At 43.7% G+C, this 15,727-nt stretch overlaps 1 protein-coding gene across 2 annotated transcripts in view; it reads right to left on the bottom strand.

The window, feature by feature from the left end:
- SOBP (sine oculis binding protein homolog) overlaps positions 1-15,727 on the bottom strand; it is a 98,478-nt gene that overhangs the window by 38,036 nt on the left and 44,715 nt on the right. The window contains exon 5 of one of the 2 annotated variants that reach the window (XM_015858744.2): positions 1,043-1,138. The exons of the other annotated variant lie outside the window; for it this stretch is intronic. Coding sequence (XP_015714230.1) covers positions 1,043-1,138 — 96 coding nt within the window. The remainder of the gene's footprint in view (positions 1-1,042; positions 1,139-15,727) is intronic. 2 annotated transcript variants of the gene reach the window in all.

The following is a 15,727-nucleotide window of genomic DNA, read 5'->3' on the forward strand; positions in this document are numbered from 1 at the left end:
GTCCCAGCTCGGCATCTTGGCTCCCCTGCCTGTCCTCCCAATGGATCAAGGCTGGCATTCGGTCAGCACCTTGTGCATATGCTTCAGTGCCTTGAGAACTCAGTTTGTTCTTCTGCTGTCCCTCTCTTGGCTATTAAAATTAGGACAAAAGCACTGTGGCTTGTTTCAGCTTGTTTCAAAATCTAACCCTGCGTTCTGGTTCTCTGCAAATATTTCCATTTAGCCAAATGACACATTTTATGTAGGTGAGGCCAAGAAAAAGGGTGGGTGTGAGGGGGAGATCTTCCGATTCGTCTCAACCTCCATTTTCAAACGCAGTGCATGAATCTCTTTTACATACACTACAATTCAATCTCTATTTACTCTAGGTAAACAGCAAAACTCATTGTGGAGCACTCATTTTCGCAAGCTAATCAAGAACATTAGGTCCCAACAGATTCATTTAATAGAAATATAATAGGCATTCCTGCTTGCCTTTCATCTCGCCTAGCTGCAAACGCTGAAATGAACAGAGAGTTAACCCTGCCTTGGAACTGAGATCCCTGTGTAGCTGATAGTGGCTGTGCTTCAGTTTGCAAACACTGCAGGCTCCCCATCAGCACTTCCTGGCTTTTGCTCTTTCCCCACAGCAGAGGAGCAGCAAGGAAAGGGCTGGGGGGGAGGAAGCACTGAGCCCTACGGCTGTGCATACTGAGTTGATGGGGATGAGAGTTTTGGGGCCCCAACCTGGCTGTCTCCTTGCACCACATAGGACCAGGCAGCACCACGAGGCCGTTCACATTCTGACATCAAACACAAGAGATTGGCAAGCAATTCAAGATCTTAAATCGTTCACGGATACCAGAACTAGCATTAGAATGCTAAACAGGAATGGAAAAAAAAAAAAAAAAAGAAAGGAAAGAAAAAAAAGAAAAGAAAAGAAAGAAAAAAAAGTAATATTTCATAATGTATGGCATAAAGAACAAAAGCCTTTCAGAAAGCAAAACGGTTTTCACTGTGCTAAAGTAACAATCTAGACTTGTTGTAAGTATGTTATTCTTACAAGTAGTTCGCAGTTATTCTTGAAGGCAAGTCTTGGAGTTTCCTTAGCATAGTGCTGCTGGGGAAAATTTTCAGCATGTCCATCTTCATCTCTAGCCTGAAGGGAAATATAATGGCCTATTTAGGGACTTACAAATAATGGAAGGAAAAAAAAATAATAGCTAAAAGCATAACAGCTCAGATCATTACAATAGACGGGAATCCCCAAACACAACATCATTAGAAAGTTCGTTTAAATACACCTTTTAGATACGAGAACCTGCGATGCCGTTCTCTTACACAGTGTATGTTGAACATGCAAATTCATCGCAGCACAATCATTAGAACAACAAAAGACAAACCCAAAACAAAATATTTGAGCTGGAAACCGTGAGTAACTTCAGGGTTTCCATTTACCTCATTGCATTTTTCAGGATTACATTACATACGTTCTTGTTTCAACTCTTTGACATGCGTAAGCAATCCCTAGATAATGTATTTGCAGTTTAACAGCAAGGCCAAAAAAAATAAATCAGCTTTCATAGTCATATTTTACATGTAACACTATTGTAGACAAACGGACTCCCCCTCTGTGCTTAAGCGAAGATCCAAAAGGAGCAATCAGCTCACAAGAACAGCCACCCTTCCATCAAACACGGGAAAAAATATTTAATTACCAAGATGCATTAAAAGTTATCGGTTATTTGGAGCTGCACTGTTAATTAAGAAAGCCGAAGTTTAAATGGAGACATTAACAGAGCCCATTAGCAACACTGCCTGCATACAGCATTTTCCTCGTAATCTGCAGCGTTTTCGGGTTTTGAGCTGAAGCAAAAAGGAGAAGAGGGTGAGAGGAGGAGTGTCGGCAGAGCACTCATTTGCACTGTTCATTTGGGTGACACTTGCACTCTGTTCCGCTCCGTCTCATCTGATCCCTGACTGTTCGCTCTCTCCCTCTCGCAGCCTCCCGAAATTCACAGCTGAGCTGTCTCCCTCGCATATGGCTTGCATATAATTATGCACATTCCATTTTACACTGCATTAAAATGATGAGATCCTGGCTCCCTGCCAGCGTATTTAAATAAGCCCCAATGAGCCAGGGGTGGGGGAAGGAGTGGGGCCGAGGAGGGAATGAGGGAGGGATGCAGCGGGGGGCACTGTGTAGTTCCAATCCCCAAGGGGTGATGGCCGCCAGGCCTGGGGCAAGGCATCCCCACGGCTGTGGCAGCTCTCCAGTATCGTCCCTCCTTGCGCGGTGCGGTGTGAGCTGCCTGTTTGCACGTGTCACGCTGCCAGCGCAGGGACATTTTTTTTAGCGTTGGCATTTGTGAAAGCTATTTGCACCTTGCACGTTGCATGGCTGGTTTGCCTGCAGAAAGGCTTCTGCTTCTATGCTGGAGCAGGGCTGGGAAAGGGGAGCAGCGGGTGAGCGGTGCAGGGATTTGGGGGAAAACATGATGTGGTTACACCAGCTGCACCTCAGCTCTCTGCTGGCTGCCCAGCAGTGCTAGCAAACTTTGCCCAATGGAGACAATGCGATTTTTACAAGTGCAAACTTTGCCCCAAAGTATCTTTGAAACAGCGCCTGCTGTCTGGAAATAGAAAAATAGCTCACAATGTGCATGTTGTAGCAGCTTAGATATATTTTTTCCTCTGCTGCCTCAATAGCTGCCGCGTGGAAAATGTTTTGCAACTTTCCTTCTAACCACAAAGAAGAGGCAAAGCATTGCGGAGCACCTGAAATCCCTTTCATATTGACAAAGGCTTAAATGTATTCTTCTAATGATTAACTTGGAACTGTACCCTCTCTCACACAATACATTTCCCTCCCATGCTGCATCAAATACCAAGTCCAAATCTGAACATAGTTTATTAAAAAATAAAATGAAATTGCTCATTCTGAAAGCAAATTTGGTCATTTTCTCATCTCGCAGCCTGGGTGAAGGGACACGGCCACTCACTGAGGCCCTTCCAAGCAATTCAGAACTCAGTGGGGCACAGATGCCCTCCCAATGCCATGCCCAGCTCAGCATTAGCTACTCCAGCAACAGCTCTGCCCTGCAGAAATGATTGCAGAGTTGAAAAGACCTGCATGCAGCCAGGTGGCAGGGACCTGCTGAGACCTGGCATGGGGCTGTATGGGTGCTGCACAGGGCTGGGAGCATTGCCTCAGAGCCATGCAGCCATGTCTTGGAGCTGCAGAGGATGCTGTACATGTGCTGGGCTGCAGGTTGCAGCCTGTCTCTCGGGGCCCTGTCCCAGTGCACACACCTTGCGAAGTGAAATGGATAGCAGGGTGTTTGTGATGCACGTGTCACAACACAGAGACAAAGCCTGCTGACCTTGAGCCACTTTACCAAAACTGCTGGTTCAACAAAGGCTGCTGCTGACAGTGACATGCTCCCCTCCTGCCTTTCCTTATTACATTTCACTTCAGGTGTCACCAAAATTTCCCTGTCTCAAAACCAGTTGAATGGCATACTGCTATCATTTACTTAAGCAGCAAAAGTATACTTGGTTAGCTTCTTTCAACTGGATAAAATACTCGATCTCAGCAGCCAGACCTATTTCCCCAGCTGCCTCACATGAATCCATCACTACCATCTTCCAGTTGTAAATAATTTGTAGAAGGAAATACCCTTCCAATGTTCAGCACCGTTATAAGCGTATTAAGAGTGGCTCGGGGTGTACTGTGTCACTGCAACGTTGTGATATGCCTGTATCTGCGCTGAACCCCTCTGTCATTGCTGCACACCAGCAAGCACCTGCCCCACTGCTCTGCCTCTCTGTCTCACTCCCAGCACACTGGCATCTGCAGCTTCTCCATCAGCCCCACTCCCATGGGGTGCATTTTGAGTGCTACAGTTCAAAAGAAAGCCGCTGAAAAAAAGAGCAAATCAAACCTGTCATCTCCCTGTTTTCTGAAATGCTTTTAAACCCCAATACTGTTACAGAAATGCTTTCAACAAAAAGTGCGTGTCCGAAGTGCTAGATGTAATGAATGCATGTATGCAATGTACGGTACGACTGCTCTCATAGCACATTTTGTTCCAGGACAATAAATGCTTCAGCTCTTACCCTGCACCTTGGGATCATGGTGAACACTCTCACTTTCATCAGCAGAAAACTACTTCAACTTTTCTGCAGCAACACCTCTCCTGGGATTTCCAATTCCCCCACTGAGCAGCCCCAGCTGGCAGGTAGCTGCCCGCCAGCAGGGTGCCATGCAGAAGGCACAAGGACTGCAGGCAGAGGAGAGCTCATCACCCATGGCGTGTTGATGGCCAGGAAGATCTATGGAGGAAACTACAGCCAACTCTATGGGACTGGCTTGACTTGTAAGTTCAACGTGAGGATGGGTGGCAGAAGAAATTGCGGCATTTAATTGCAGGTTAGATATCAGGAAACCCATCTTAATGATAGGTACAGCAAAGCATTGGAGTAAATTGCCTAAGGAGGCTGTCAAAGCCCCATCACTAGAGATTTTTAAGAGCAGATTAGGCAAACATCTGTCAGAAATGGCATGCGTAGAACAGCTCCTGACTTGAGGAAGCGGGGTGGATGAGTGCGTCTCCTCTCCCAGGTCCCTCTCCTTGCTGTTCTCTGACACTGAGCTTTGGTGGAAAACAGGAGGAGGATAAGCAAGTTTAAAAAAATAAATAAATAAATAAATAAATAAATAAAAAAAAAAAGAACAGAAAGAAGGATCTGAAAGGACCTCTCCGAAAATAGCACAGCATTTGATGTTCAATGTGTACTCATTAATAAGTGCATCATGACAACTATCTTTGGCTACACAAACTGTGCTATCTGTTCATCAGCCAAGCAGCCTATATTTGTGAAAGATGCCAGTAGTTTGGAAACAGACTATATATGAAGTCAGGATTTCCTTTTTTAACAAGAAGGAGGAAGAACAATCTACAGTAGAATTTCCTCCTCTCCAAAGTGCTTCAATTTCTGCATGGATATTTGTTTCTCTGCAGAGAGAAAAATTATCTCAATCCAGATTGGGGATCCCTTAGCTTCAGTGCCTTTTTATGCAGCCTTACTACTGGAAAAGGAAATCTGTGCTTGCAGCTTAATATTAAGGGCAGGATCTCATGATAGTGTAAGTCACGAGGCAGGCTGAACAGAATAATTTATTAAGATGGAACTTGTTAATGCAAAGCTTTCACTAAAACAGGACAATGCTTTTGCAATAAAATCCTAATGCTTGGTCCACGAAAGTTTAATGCCACTTAAATGAAAACACCTAACATCTACTTTCAAGGAGGAACGTCTGACTGAGTAATGCGGAGTGACAGAATATTAGTCTGCTTACTCAGTATAAAATTGCCATCTAATTTCCCTAAATGTCCTTTAAAATGGGTGAAACATGTGGCGGCTACATCTAGATATATTAAAGGCAGGCTGAGCATCTCTGGTAGGACAAAAAGAGCCATGGAAAGTCAAACACCATCACTAGAAAAGTGCAGACAACTGCTGTAAGGCCAGCATCTCATAGTGATGAGCAGCCTGCATTGCCCTCAGTGCTATGGACCTGGGTTGGCTATGGGACAGAGCACCGTGCCTTCGCATTCCCCACAGAGGTATCTCTCCAGCCAGAGGGGTGAGGAATTACTCCTCCTCCAAATGCATCTCTTGAAGGAAATCCTCAGGGAGACCCTAATGCTTTAAATTCCAGTTCCTGTGGATTGCTGCTGTCCCACATAATCAATTGTCATGGTCTCTGTATTCGCTGCACCACCAACGGTAAAAATAGTACTCCTCTTCCATCTGTTGTATGTATTATTTCCAGAAATGTGGTTGGGCTCGCTCTGGCCTGGGGCTTCGTGGGAGCACTGTGGCCCTGCACCCCCAGCAGAGCCTGCCCGGGATCCCTGCAGCTAGTGAGCAAGTCCCTCCCTCAGGAAAGACCCTGCTAATACTTCACGAGAAGTCTGCCCTCCACAAGGATTCCTGGATTTTCCTGAATGGCAAAACAACACAATCTGTGGGCTCATTACATCCCTCAGCTGCACATAACCCATTAACCTCCACAGTTGTCATTTCTGGGCTGCCCCATACCTTGTGCCCTCCCCAGGTGAGAGAAGCCTGCCCAGCACACAGCTCCCAGCCCCAGGGTTCTCTGCTGCAAGCAGCTCTGAACAGTTGGTGGTGGGCTACAGATAGTTCGTGGGCCACATGGTACTAACTTCCCTCATTTCCAGCTGCTAAATTGCATTAAAAGACAGCTAAAAATACATTAAATACTTTCCTAATGTTACTTTTCCATGTAAGCAACTGCTGTAGTCACCACAGGAATGTTATTTGATCGCCAAGGGGAGGGAAGTGGTCCACGAGACAATCTGTCTGCAGGAGGTGATCTACAAAGTTAAAAAGAAATTGGGAATGTGCCCCCTTGTAACTTCTATATGAAGTGTGCAGAGGAAAACCAGCAGGGCTTCTGCTAGCTTCTTTTGCTCCCTTGAAGGAAGCCACTGGTGAATGGAAGCAAGGGGAGCGGCTACCAATGCCAACCCATGAGCTGGGGATTGTGGTTCTCCTCTCAGCATGCAGCTGCAGGCAGGCAGATCTGTACCATTCAATTGCTGGGATCTGCCTACAGACTCCCTTGAAACTGGGAGACTGCCCTGGTACTCAGCCGCTCCAGGCTCCCATATGCTACAGGAAAGGCCACTGTGCTGAAGTAGCCTTCCAAGAGAGCAAGGCCATGTGGTCACTGAAGAGAGAAGATGACCTTGTAAAGAGGTCATCTCCAAACAGAATCTAAGGCACAACTCCTTGCAGGCACTCTAGGCAAGGCCAATGACCCTCTTTAAGCAGCCCATGACTTGCAAAGAGCTGCTGAGGCTTTACTACCGTATGTTCACAACCAGTGGTGGTGAACCTGGCCTCCAATTTTTGTCCAAATTTTAGTTGGCATTTAATTTCTACAACTGCCAAAAGTGAATACAAAGTCTGAAAACAACTGCACTGATGGCAGACTAGATCAGAAAGGAGTTTCAAATCCATAACTTTAGGGAAAGGGTTGATGTGGATGTGGAAATGATTTGGGGTGTCAGCGATCTGACTGGTGTGATTAAAACTGGAGAGAAGGCATCATTGAGAACATCCTGCAACCTCCTCCTCGGAGCTGACGTAAGAAACACTCTCTGACTTTAAAAATAAATGGTCACTGGGTCAAAGCTGCTATTCTAACCAAATCCAGCCCACTCTTCCTCATTGTCCCTTTCTGAACAGGTGTGAAAACTTCTGGGAAAACTGGCAGTTTTGCTAAGAAAAGCTGCCCCAGCAAAATGCCTTGTGACAAAGAAGGGGAAGGCGCAATCTGTGGAACGATAGGGCAGCGTTTCTGAAATTATCCTTGTCAAAGCAACTGAAGAATGTCACGTTCATTTTCTTGCATAACAGAAGCACACCAAAACCTTTGAACAAATGTGCCTGGAAATCTGATCAAACAGATATTTGTGGATCTTCTCTTTTTTAAAATAATGCTTTTCTTCACGGTCTGCGGCTTGGAATGGTACAGCTTTTTGTATTACATTTTTCACTCAGTTTCATGGCATGAAATTAACCACAGCTTCTATTTAAAATGCAAGCTGCACATTCTACTATAATGTAGGTAATATTAGAACTGAATCAAAAGGAAATGCTAACAACAGTACTATCCTGGTGTCTGGTAAACCCATAACTTTCTTTCTACCGTGTTTAAAACTCACTTAAAACTTACAAAAAAGAAAAAAAATAAATAAAAAAGGAAGAAAGATTTGGCTGTATGGATTCAGTACAGATTTTCCCTCTCTAGGTTTGTTTTATATTCTTTAGAGAAGAACTGTGATTTTCTGCTCATCAGGGTTTTCTTTCCATACAGCTTGCTCCGCTGTACATGCATAGCCCCTTCTATCACAATAAAAAGAAAATCTTGGTCAAAACTGATGACAGCTTCCAGTTTTGCCCTATATTGGGAAAGAGCAATGGATGGAACAACAGCACCTGCTGTCCTGGTCCACTGCTGTAATGAGTATGGGAAGAAGTGAACGACTGAGAAGCTCAGAGTCCTGGACTCTCCAGCAGGTGAAAGTGGCCCAGCCTCCAGCCAGCAGTTTAGGCAGGGAACTGCCTTCTGCTCCCAAAGAAAAACTCCCCATTAAGTCTCCTTTCCCCTTTACTTTCCAGACCTATACACCTTCCGGACAATACAGAACAATACAATTTGTCCTCTTCTGGACAATAACCAGGCAGTTTCTGCAGCTTTCACAGTACAGTGATATACGGGACATATTCAGGTGACTGCCAAAAAGGCTCATTTTTCAAGCTGCACGAACCTTTACCATATCATAAATTTTTAATAACCAGTTCTGAATTGCCAAAGAATAAATATGATAACAAAACCATCACACTGAGATAATCTGGAAGAAAAAATACTTTGTTTATTGCCCCTACGAATGTTTCTTCAACAAGCCACAGCTGTGTGAGACCTTCATAACACTGGGACTGTCCTGCTAATCTCCCTTCTGATTCACGGCAGGCCCAACTCGGAGACACTAATGGACTCTTCTTGACAGTTATTGTAACTTATTCAATGCACAGCGTAAAATATAGCCAGGAAAGGAATTAAAATATACTACAGATTTCCCAGCAGATTCCATTTTGGTAACGGGCAGCTCACAGCAGCATAGCCGATCGTTCCCAACAAGCTTTCCCTCCCTCTTCCCATTCTTCATGTGTTACATTTTATAGGATAAAAACATTTTCTGGGGCACTTTGTGTGTTTCACAGTCAGGTAGCTCAAGCATCCTTTCCACCACTGCTTTGCCTACCAGAATTCCCAGGCACAGAGAAGAGGCTGCTGCTGCACAGGGCAATCACATGCTTCCAATCAGCCTGCCAGAGACACGGAGAGGCAGAAAAACAAAACACCCAGGAAAAAATAGAATCCTTGAATGCTGGTTATGGTTAGCTAAGGCTTAAAGACACAAAAAATTGCTGTCCCCAATGAATTTGTTTCAATGCATCTGCTTCTTTCAAGCTCTGGCATTGTCAGTACCAAAGTAAGACTGCTGATTTCCTCTGACTGTGGTATCACATATATGATTAATCATTTTGACCCAGAGCATATATTTTTTTAAAGCAATTGAAGGCTGGTTTAATGAACTCCTCTCCCGCTGGCTTTATAGACCAGTGATGATCAACATACCATTAAGATAAACTTTGTACCCTAACCCTCCCCTCTATGGCAGCTTGCCTTATTTGCCTCACAACAGTCAATAACCAATTAAGAGACAACGGGTTTGGTCGATATGGAAGATAACAATAAGATTTCAACAGCTGGAAAATTCTACTCATACTCTTTCTTAATTCACATCTTTTCAGTACATAAATAGTTCTGCACTTGGAATAAATGTGGAGAAAGAAAAACAATGGCCAGATCTGGTTGGTAAAGCTTTCCTTTAAATGTTCTGCATCTGAAAGCATGATAAACACTCAGCTGTGATCAATGCCAGACAGGCAGGAAACTATTCTCTGGATTTGTTGTGGCCTTTTAAAGTGTGAAAATAGAAATTTCTCCCTGATTTGGCCATGAGTGACAGATCATTTGGGCCATTCCCATTTGAAAATGGAGTGACCGTAATATTTTTCAAAGAAATAATTTAGGAGCTGGGTTATGGGGGGGGTTAAAGGGTGATCAATCTGTCAAGGGGGGCAAAATCTAACAGGGATGGAGCATAAATAGGAGAATGGGCAAGGAAAGGATGAAAAGAAAGGAGAGGAAGCTTTGATACAAATGACATCTTCTATCATCTCCCAGCCTTTCTTCAGATGATGAATGGTTGCAATAAAGGGTGGGATAGTAGCAGCTATAAGCAAGACAAAAGCACGGCCTGGCTGGTGGTGAGAAGCACTGATTATAATTCCAGACATCCCAGCTGGAGGTCAGTGACTGAGGTCACAACATCATCACTGGCTTTAGCTCTAACACCAGGTTCTACTTCCCCTCCCCAGCACCTTTTATTAGGTCCTTATTCAAAGTTTTACTTTCAAAGATAGAATAATAGGTTGATACAACACAAATCAGACAGTCCCCTTTTCCAGTATTTCCACTCTTCTGTAAAGGAGAAAGGTGCTACTCTCCTCCTGACAAACAAGATGTAACTCAAATGCCTCTGAGTTTGCACCAAACACAGGCAGCAAATTATTTCTAAATAACATGCCTATTACTATGCTTGTCCACAGCAACCCTCTATCACCCAGAGGCCCCACAATCATGCCTGAAAACAGGAAACTGTCCATTCAAGCCCATAAGAAAGTTCAGAACACACAGGCCTTTTCAGGCAATAGGAGATAGGCAACTATAACTTATCTTCCCAACTTGCCTTGAGATTTGATAAGTCCTATTCTGAGTTTTCTCCTTTTTGTCACAGTAAGGTGAAATCTTCTGAAAAGCACCTTTGTCTTCTCAGTTCCCTTTACTACTGTCATCCACAGGGAGCAGATAGAGGTAGATCCTTGGCTAGATTTCTGTGCTGACAAGAATCCGCTTATAGCATCTCCAGCAGTTTACTTCACACCCCTGACACTATCTAATTGCAGCTTTGTTTTCAACTCTGTGCATTGTTAGTACAGAAAAATATATATCTACATACTATTCGACCTCTACATCTAGGTGCTTCCACTAGAATATGAGCAGGCAGAAACATATTCACCACCACCTTTATCTTCTGTGTTGATTCAGATGGCTTGTTTGCCTCCTCCATTCCCAACCCAACTTGTCTGGCCTCTTACAACATGCAGAGGCTATCTCTCTCCTGTGGTCCTAATTTACTCTTTCCTATTTCTCACCTGCAGCTCCTGCCTGGAGAAGCATCCCTGCAGGTTGAATGGGACTCTTGTATGTTCCCAGAACTGCTGTCTCCTTATATGTATGCATCAACCTGTTTAAGCCATCCACAGCATTTCAGGGCAATGTCATCAGCTTTTTAAAGCTTCCACAGGCTTATTCCATCCTCTTCCATGCTCTCTTACACAAGAGCTGCTTGTCTGACACTTCTAACAATGTGTAGCCAATAATCTCATTTACAGCACCAGCCCTCTTTAATCTTTACCCAGCGTCTGATGCGACTATTCAGTGTCACCTTAAGAGAGCACCTACTGAGTTGCTGGACCAACTCATCTCCAACTGGTGCCCTATGCAGCAGGTGATCCTGTCACATTTTCCTCAAAGACAAAGCTATTGCATCGTCAGGGAAGCAAAGAGATGGGGCTAGGGCATTCCTTTGTGCATCTAGGAGCTGCCAATGAATGCCCCTGACTCATCCATTTAAGGGCTATGCTTGAGGCATCAAGGTGGGCTTGGCAACATTCAATGACTGAGGTACTCTTGGTGTTCCTTAACTTCCAAGCAGTAATGCCAAAGTTTGCCTCTTCTGAGGTCAGGACAGATAATTACTTATCTCATTTTAGGGTGGAGTTGAAATGACAAATCTATCTAAGCAGAGCCTGGAGAAACTTGTAGAAACGTGGCTTTTGGTCTTTCATCCTCCACATACAGCTCCGCTACTCCCCATTGTTTAACTAAGATGTAGAGGCACTTATCTTGATCACAGTACATTTTACCACAGAAGGCAGAAAGATCTGGGGGAAATTCATGCTCTTGTTACCACCAGTACGTAGAATTATAAAAGTGTCAAGCAAAGAATCAGCTCCAAACTTATTTACACTTCAAGCACGCTGATATCTACTGAATATAGTTGCTAAATTAAAAATCCTGATATAATTTTCTATCTCATATTTGACCTCAACAAAATCCAAAACCCAGTTCTCCTGCCTGCATGCAGACTCTTCTGTATTTGCATTGTAAAGAACCTTTGCAGTTCTGTCTTCCTCAGTCTGTGCCTCAAGCTTCTCTAAAGTGAAGAAAGCACCTGCTTGCCCTGAACACAGCCACCAGCAAAACTGAGCTTGATATAGCCCTGGCTAGCTGGACTTGATATCCACCAAAGACTGTTCAACCTAGCACCAAGCTGTGCCTGAAGGCCAGCAGGAGGGATGAACAGCCCATGCTTCCCAATGCCACAGGCAGACGAGGACTACTACTGTGTTTTCTTTAGTAACAGGGTGGCCAGAAATTAGAAAAGCTAAGGCATTCCCTTTTCATAATCAGAGTGAGTTCCAGAAACAGAATTATAATTCAAATTAACTACATCTAACCATGTAATTAACATTCATGTCCTTTTATTACAAGCATCTTCACCATCTATTTTGTGAAACGCAACTTAATAACTTTTTTTTTGTGGGGAATGAGATGGAACAACCATTTGACTCGTTTGAATTGTTTATATATTAATCGTTGAATTGTTGCCATTATTATTAATCTTATTATTCTAATTACATGTGTTATGTCTTTTTACAGTAGCGTTCCTTCCAGAATTAAGACTAGTTCATACAACTCCATTGTTCCTCTTGTTTTAGAAACCTGACACGGAATCACTGGCACCAAACAAAGTGAAAATGAGCATTGTGCGCGAGGAGCTGAAACATCAGCTGCTTCACAGGAAGGGGAAACCTTCGAGTATTCCCTAACAACCAGCACATTTCACAGCATACAGTGGCAGAAGATTTCACACAGCAGAGGCAAGGTTTAAGAAATTGGACTGCTCTGAGCCGTTAAAAAGCAGGCAGGGTCTCTTTTCAAAGTCTAGGTCATGTGCCTGGCACCGCGTCATATGGTGTCTCTCTTCCGCCATTTGTTTATTTGCTTCTGGCAGTTTTGGCAGTGAGGTATCAGAGTGAAATGCACACCACTCTATACATATGGTGGGAAGAATCTAGTGCATCAGTTGAATACATACTGTACTGTATACACATTCTGTTTTATCTCTGAGCACAGCTGTGCTGTAAAAGCTTACAAAATGTGAAGCCTTCTGTGCAGGAAAAACATCGACAGGAGAAGCTGGCCTATAACTTATTAGGTTGTGACACAAATCAAAAAAAGCCAGAGTTAAAGCTGACAACTCCTGGCATCGTGATGAAAAGCAGAAAGGCTCAAGTTAAAGAGGGAATGTCAGTCCCAGCTTGATGCTGCTGCCGTGGGTCGCAATTGTTTTGTTCTAGGACAACGGTTCCTAGCACAGTCCTGGGGCCTCCAGCCTGCCACCAACATACAGGCTGGGGTGGATGCAGGGAGGCCTGGGCATGAGCCCAAGCACAGCACTGTCTCTCCTCATCCAACACAGTAGCCTTCAAGCTGTGCTCAGTCCTGTGCCTCCTACTCCTCCAGCTCTTTGGGCTGAAGGTTGTGGAAACATATGGCAGAAAACTCTCCAGCACTGGTTGGACTAGATATCTGAGTAGATTTTTTCCACTTACAACCTTGAAACAGGCACTCTTTATTTTAATCTGAGGAAGAACAGTCACACTGGACCAGACCCCAGAATCCCCTAGCCAGGCTTGTCTCCAACAGTGACCAGTACTGAACTTGTAAGCACTACTTGCGGAACAATGGACCACTGGTCCTTCAGTGTATGGGCATGCCATGAGGGCTGCAGGAGCAGTGTGTGAGATGTTTGGTAAAGGAGCTCATCCTCTATGTCTACTGCTACTGGATTCTGTAAGTATGCCTTGCTCTAGAGCACTGAGCTAGGCAAAATCACAATAAGCCTCCTTTCCTACTTTCTCATGGACTCCAGACATGCAAGTAGGTGTAGGCAGAGGAAATGTGGTGAGTAAGCAAGAAAGAGGAGGAAAGCACAAGGGCTGGTAGTTTTAGGATACAGACCATCTTCTCTGATAATAAAAACTTGACTGGAGACATCACTTTTCCTCCCTAGTCCCATAGAATGAACAAGCAAACTGCCAGGGCTGACCTCTGTGCTTCCTCTCCATGCCAGAAAGGATGAAATACAACCTCCAGCTAAGTTTAGCTCATCTGCTTCATCTCATGGGAGCACATTGCATGTCTCTGCCATCACCCTGTGTCCATTGCCTTCTTCCCCAGCCCTATGGGTGACTCCTTGCCTGCTGTGTGGCCAAGGAGAAGAAAAAAGGAACAGCAATATGAGCCTCAGCAAGACATTCTGTCCCATCTCCTATCAAAGACATGAAAATGAAACAGAAGCAAGGAAAGGGGAAAATAACAAGTTCTTGCCTCAAGCATTAATTGCTGATGATGCCAGTTCATTTTCAACAACCGACTTTAATTGCATCTCCACATTGGATAAACCTATTTTTTCAAATGCTATTAAAATGTTATTTTAAAATGCATGGCAGGCTCCTCCTTAAAATCAGGCCATCGTTTGTATTGAAGGAAACTGTTTGAGGAAATGTACAGTGAAGGGCAATCAGGGGTTTGGAACAGTTCTTACATAAGAAGATACCAAACAACAGGGACTTAACCCTTTTAAAAAGGAAAAGAAGTTGAGTGAGAATGAATATGTAGTTTATGTAGCATATGCAGCCATTTATGTAGATCACTATTTTATATTACCGAAAACTTCCTTTTTTTCCTTTGGTTACCAAAAATGTGGTTATTAGCTACCCAGTAACTATCCTCTGTTTCTCACAACGCAACAACCAAGACATTCAATACATTTCTGAAACATAAACAAAGGAAAATATTTCTCTGCAGAACAAGTCATCATGCAATACCCAGATCAAAACTATACATGAAACCAAAGGGAGGCTTTTTGTAAGCTAAGACATCTCAGCTTCTCTGGCCTCCCACATGTTCACTCACACTACAACCATTCTTCCAGGTGTTTACTTCTGCTGTGAGAAAGCTCAGTGTTCCTGAAGCTCAGAAACTTTCAATATCCTGACTTGATCCAGAATGAGACAACTGTGCTTTGAACCCAACCAATACTGAGCTGGAAGCTTGCAAAATTATTGAGAAGTACAACAGAGATACATTTCATTCTGATTCCTGTTTTTCCTCTCTTCTGCTTTTCCTGCATTTCTGTGTTTGATTAAATGGTTAGCCGGGAAACTTAGATTGTACTCTAGAAACATACAAATTAACCAGAAAAGTCATCACTCTCGTGAAACCTTTCAGCAGAAGTTTAAATCTTTCTCTCCCCATCTAGAGAATGCAGAGCTGCTCAGAGGAATTCAGACAATTACAAAAGAGCATCCAAAAAAACACCACTATTAGAATGGGAGCTTGCTGACATATCACCAGTTACACAGGCAATTCTCTCCGTAACATACAAGTGGGAAAGGAAAGGGAAATTATAGATGTTAGGAAATTATTTTGTCTAGACATTCAAAAGGGCCTTTAACTTTTACTTTATTAAAATTAGGATTTGTTTAAAAATGAAAATACCAGTCCTGGATACATTTAACAAACTCTAATGTTACATCTTTAATAGCTACACTACCCAGGCCTTTTAGAATCACCTTCAATAGCCACACTGGCTTCCATGAGACCCCAGATCCCCAGTCTCTTGTTACTGTCAGCCACATGGTGTGATAAAAGTCGGAATGGGGAACATCTCTGCAGCACAGAGTCACAGAAAGAAGAACACGGAGACAGAAGAGAAGCAAAACTTGCAGGCTGTGCCAAGATACACCATTTCGCTTTAGATGATAGGGAGGAAAGATACAGTGGCCTTGACATGTGCATCTGTAGCTGAGTGTGAATCCCTAGCTTTGGTTCTACTGCTCCTGAGAAGTAATGGAAAACTTTAGAGTCAACTCTCCACATCCTACA

Source organism: Coturnix japonica, chromosome 3 (assembly GCF_001577835.2).
Source record: "Coturnix japonica isolate 7356 chromosome 3, Coturnix japonica 2.1, whole genome shotgun sequence".
Taxonomy (NCBI): Eukaryota; Metazoa; Chordata; class Aves; order Galliformes; family Phasianidae; genus Coturnix; species Coturnix japonica.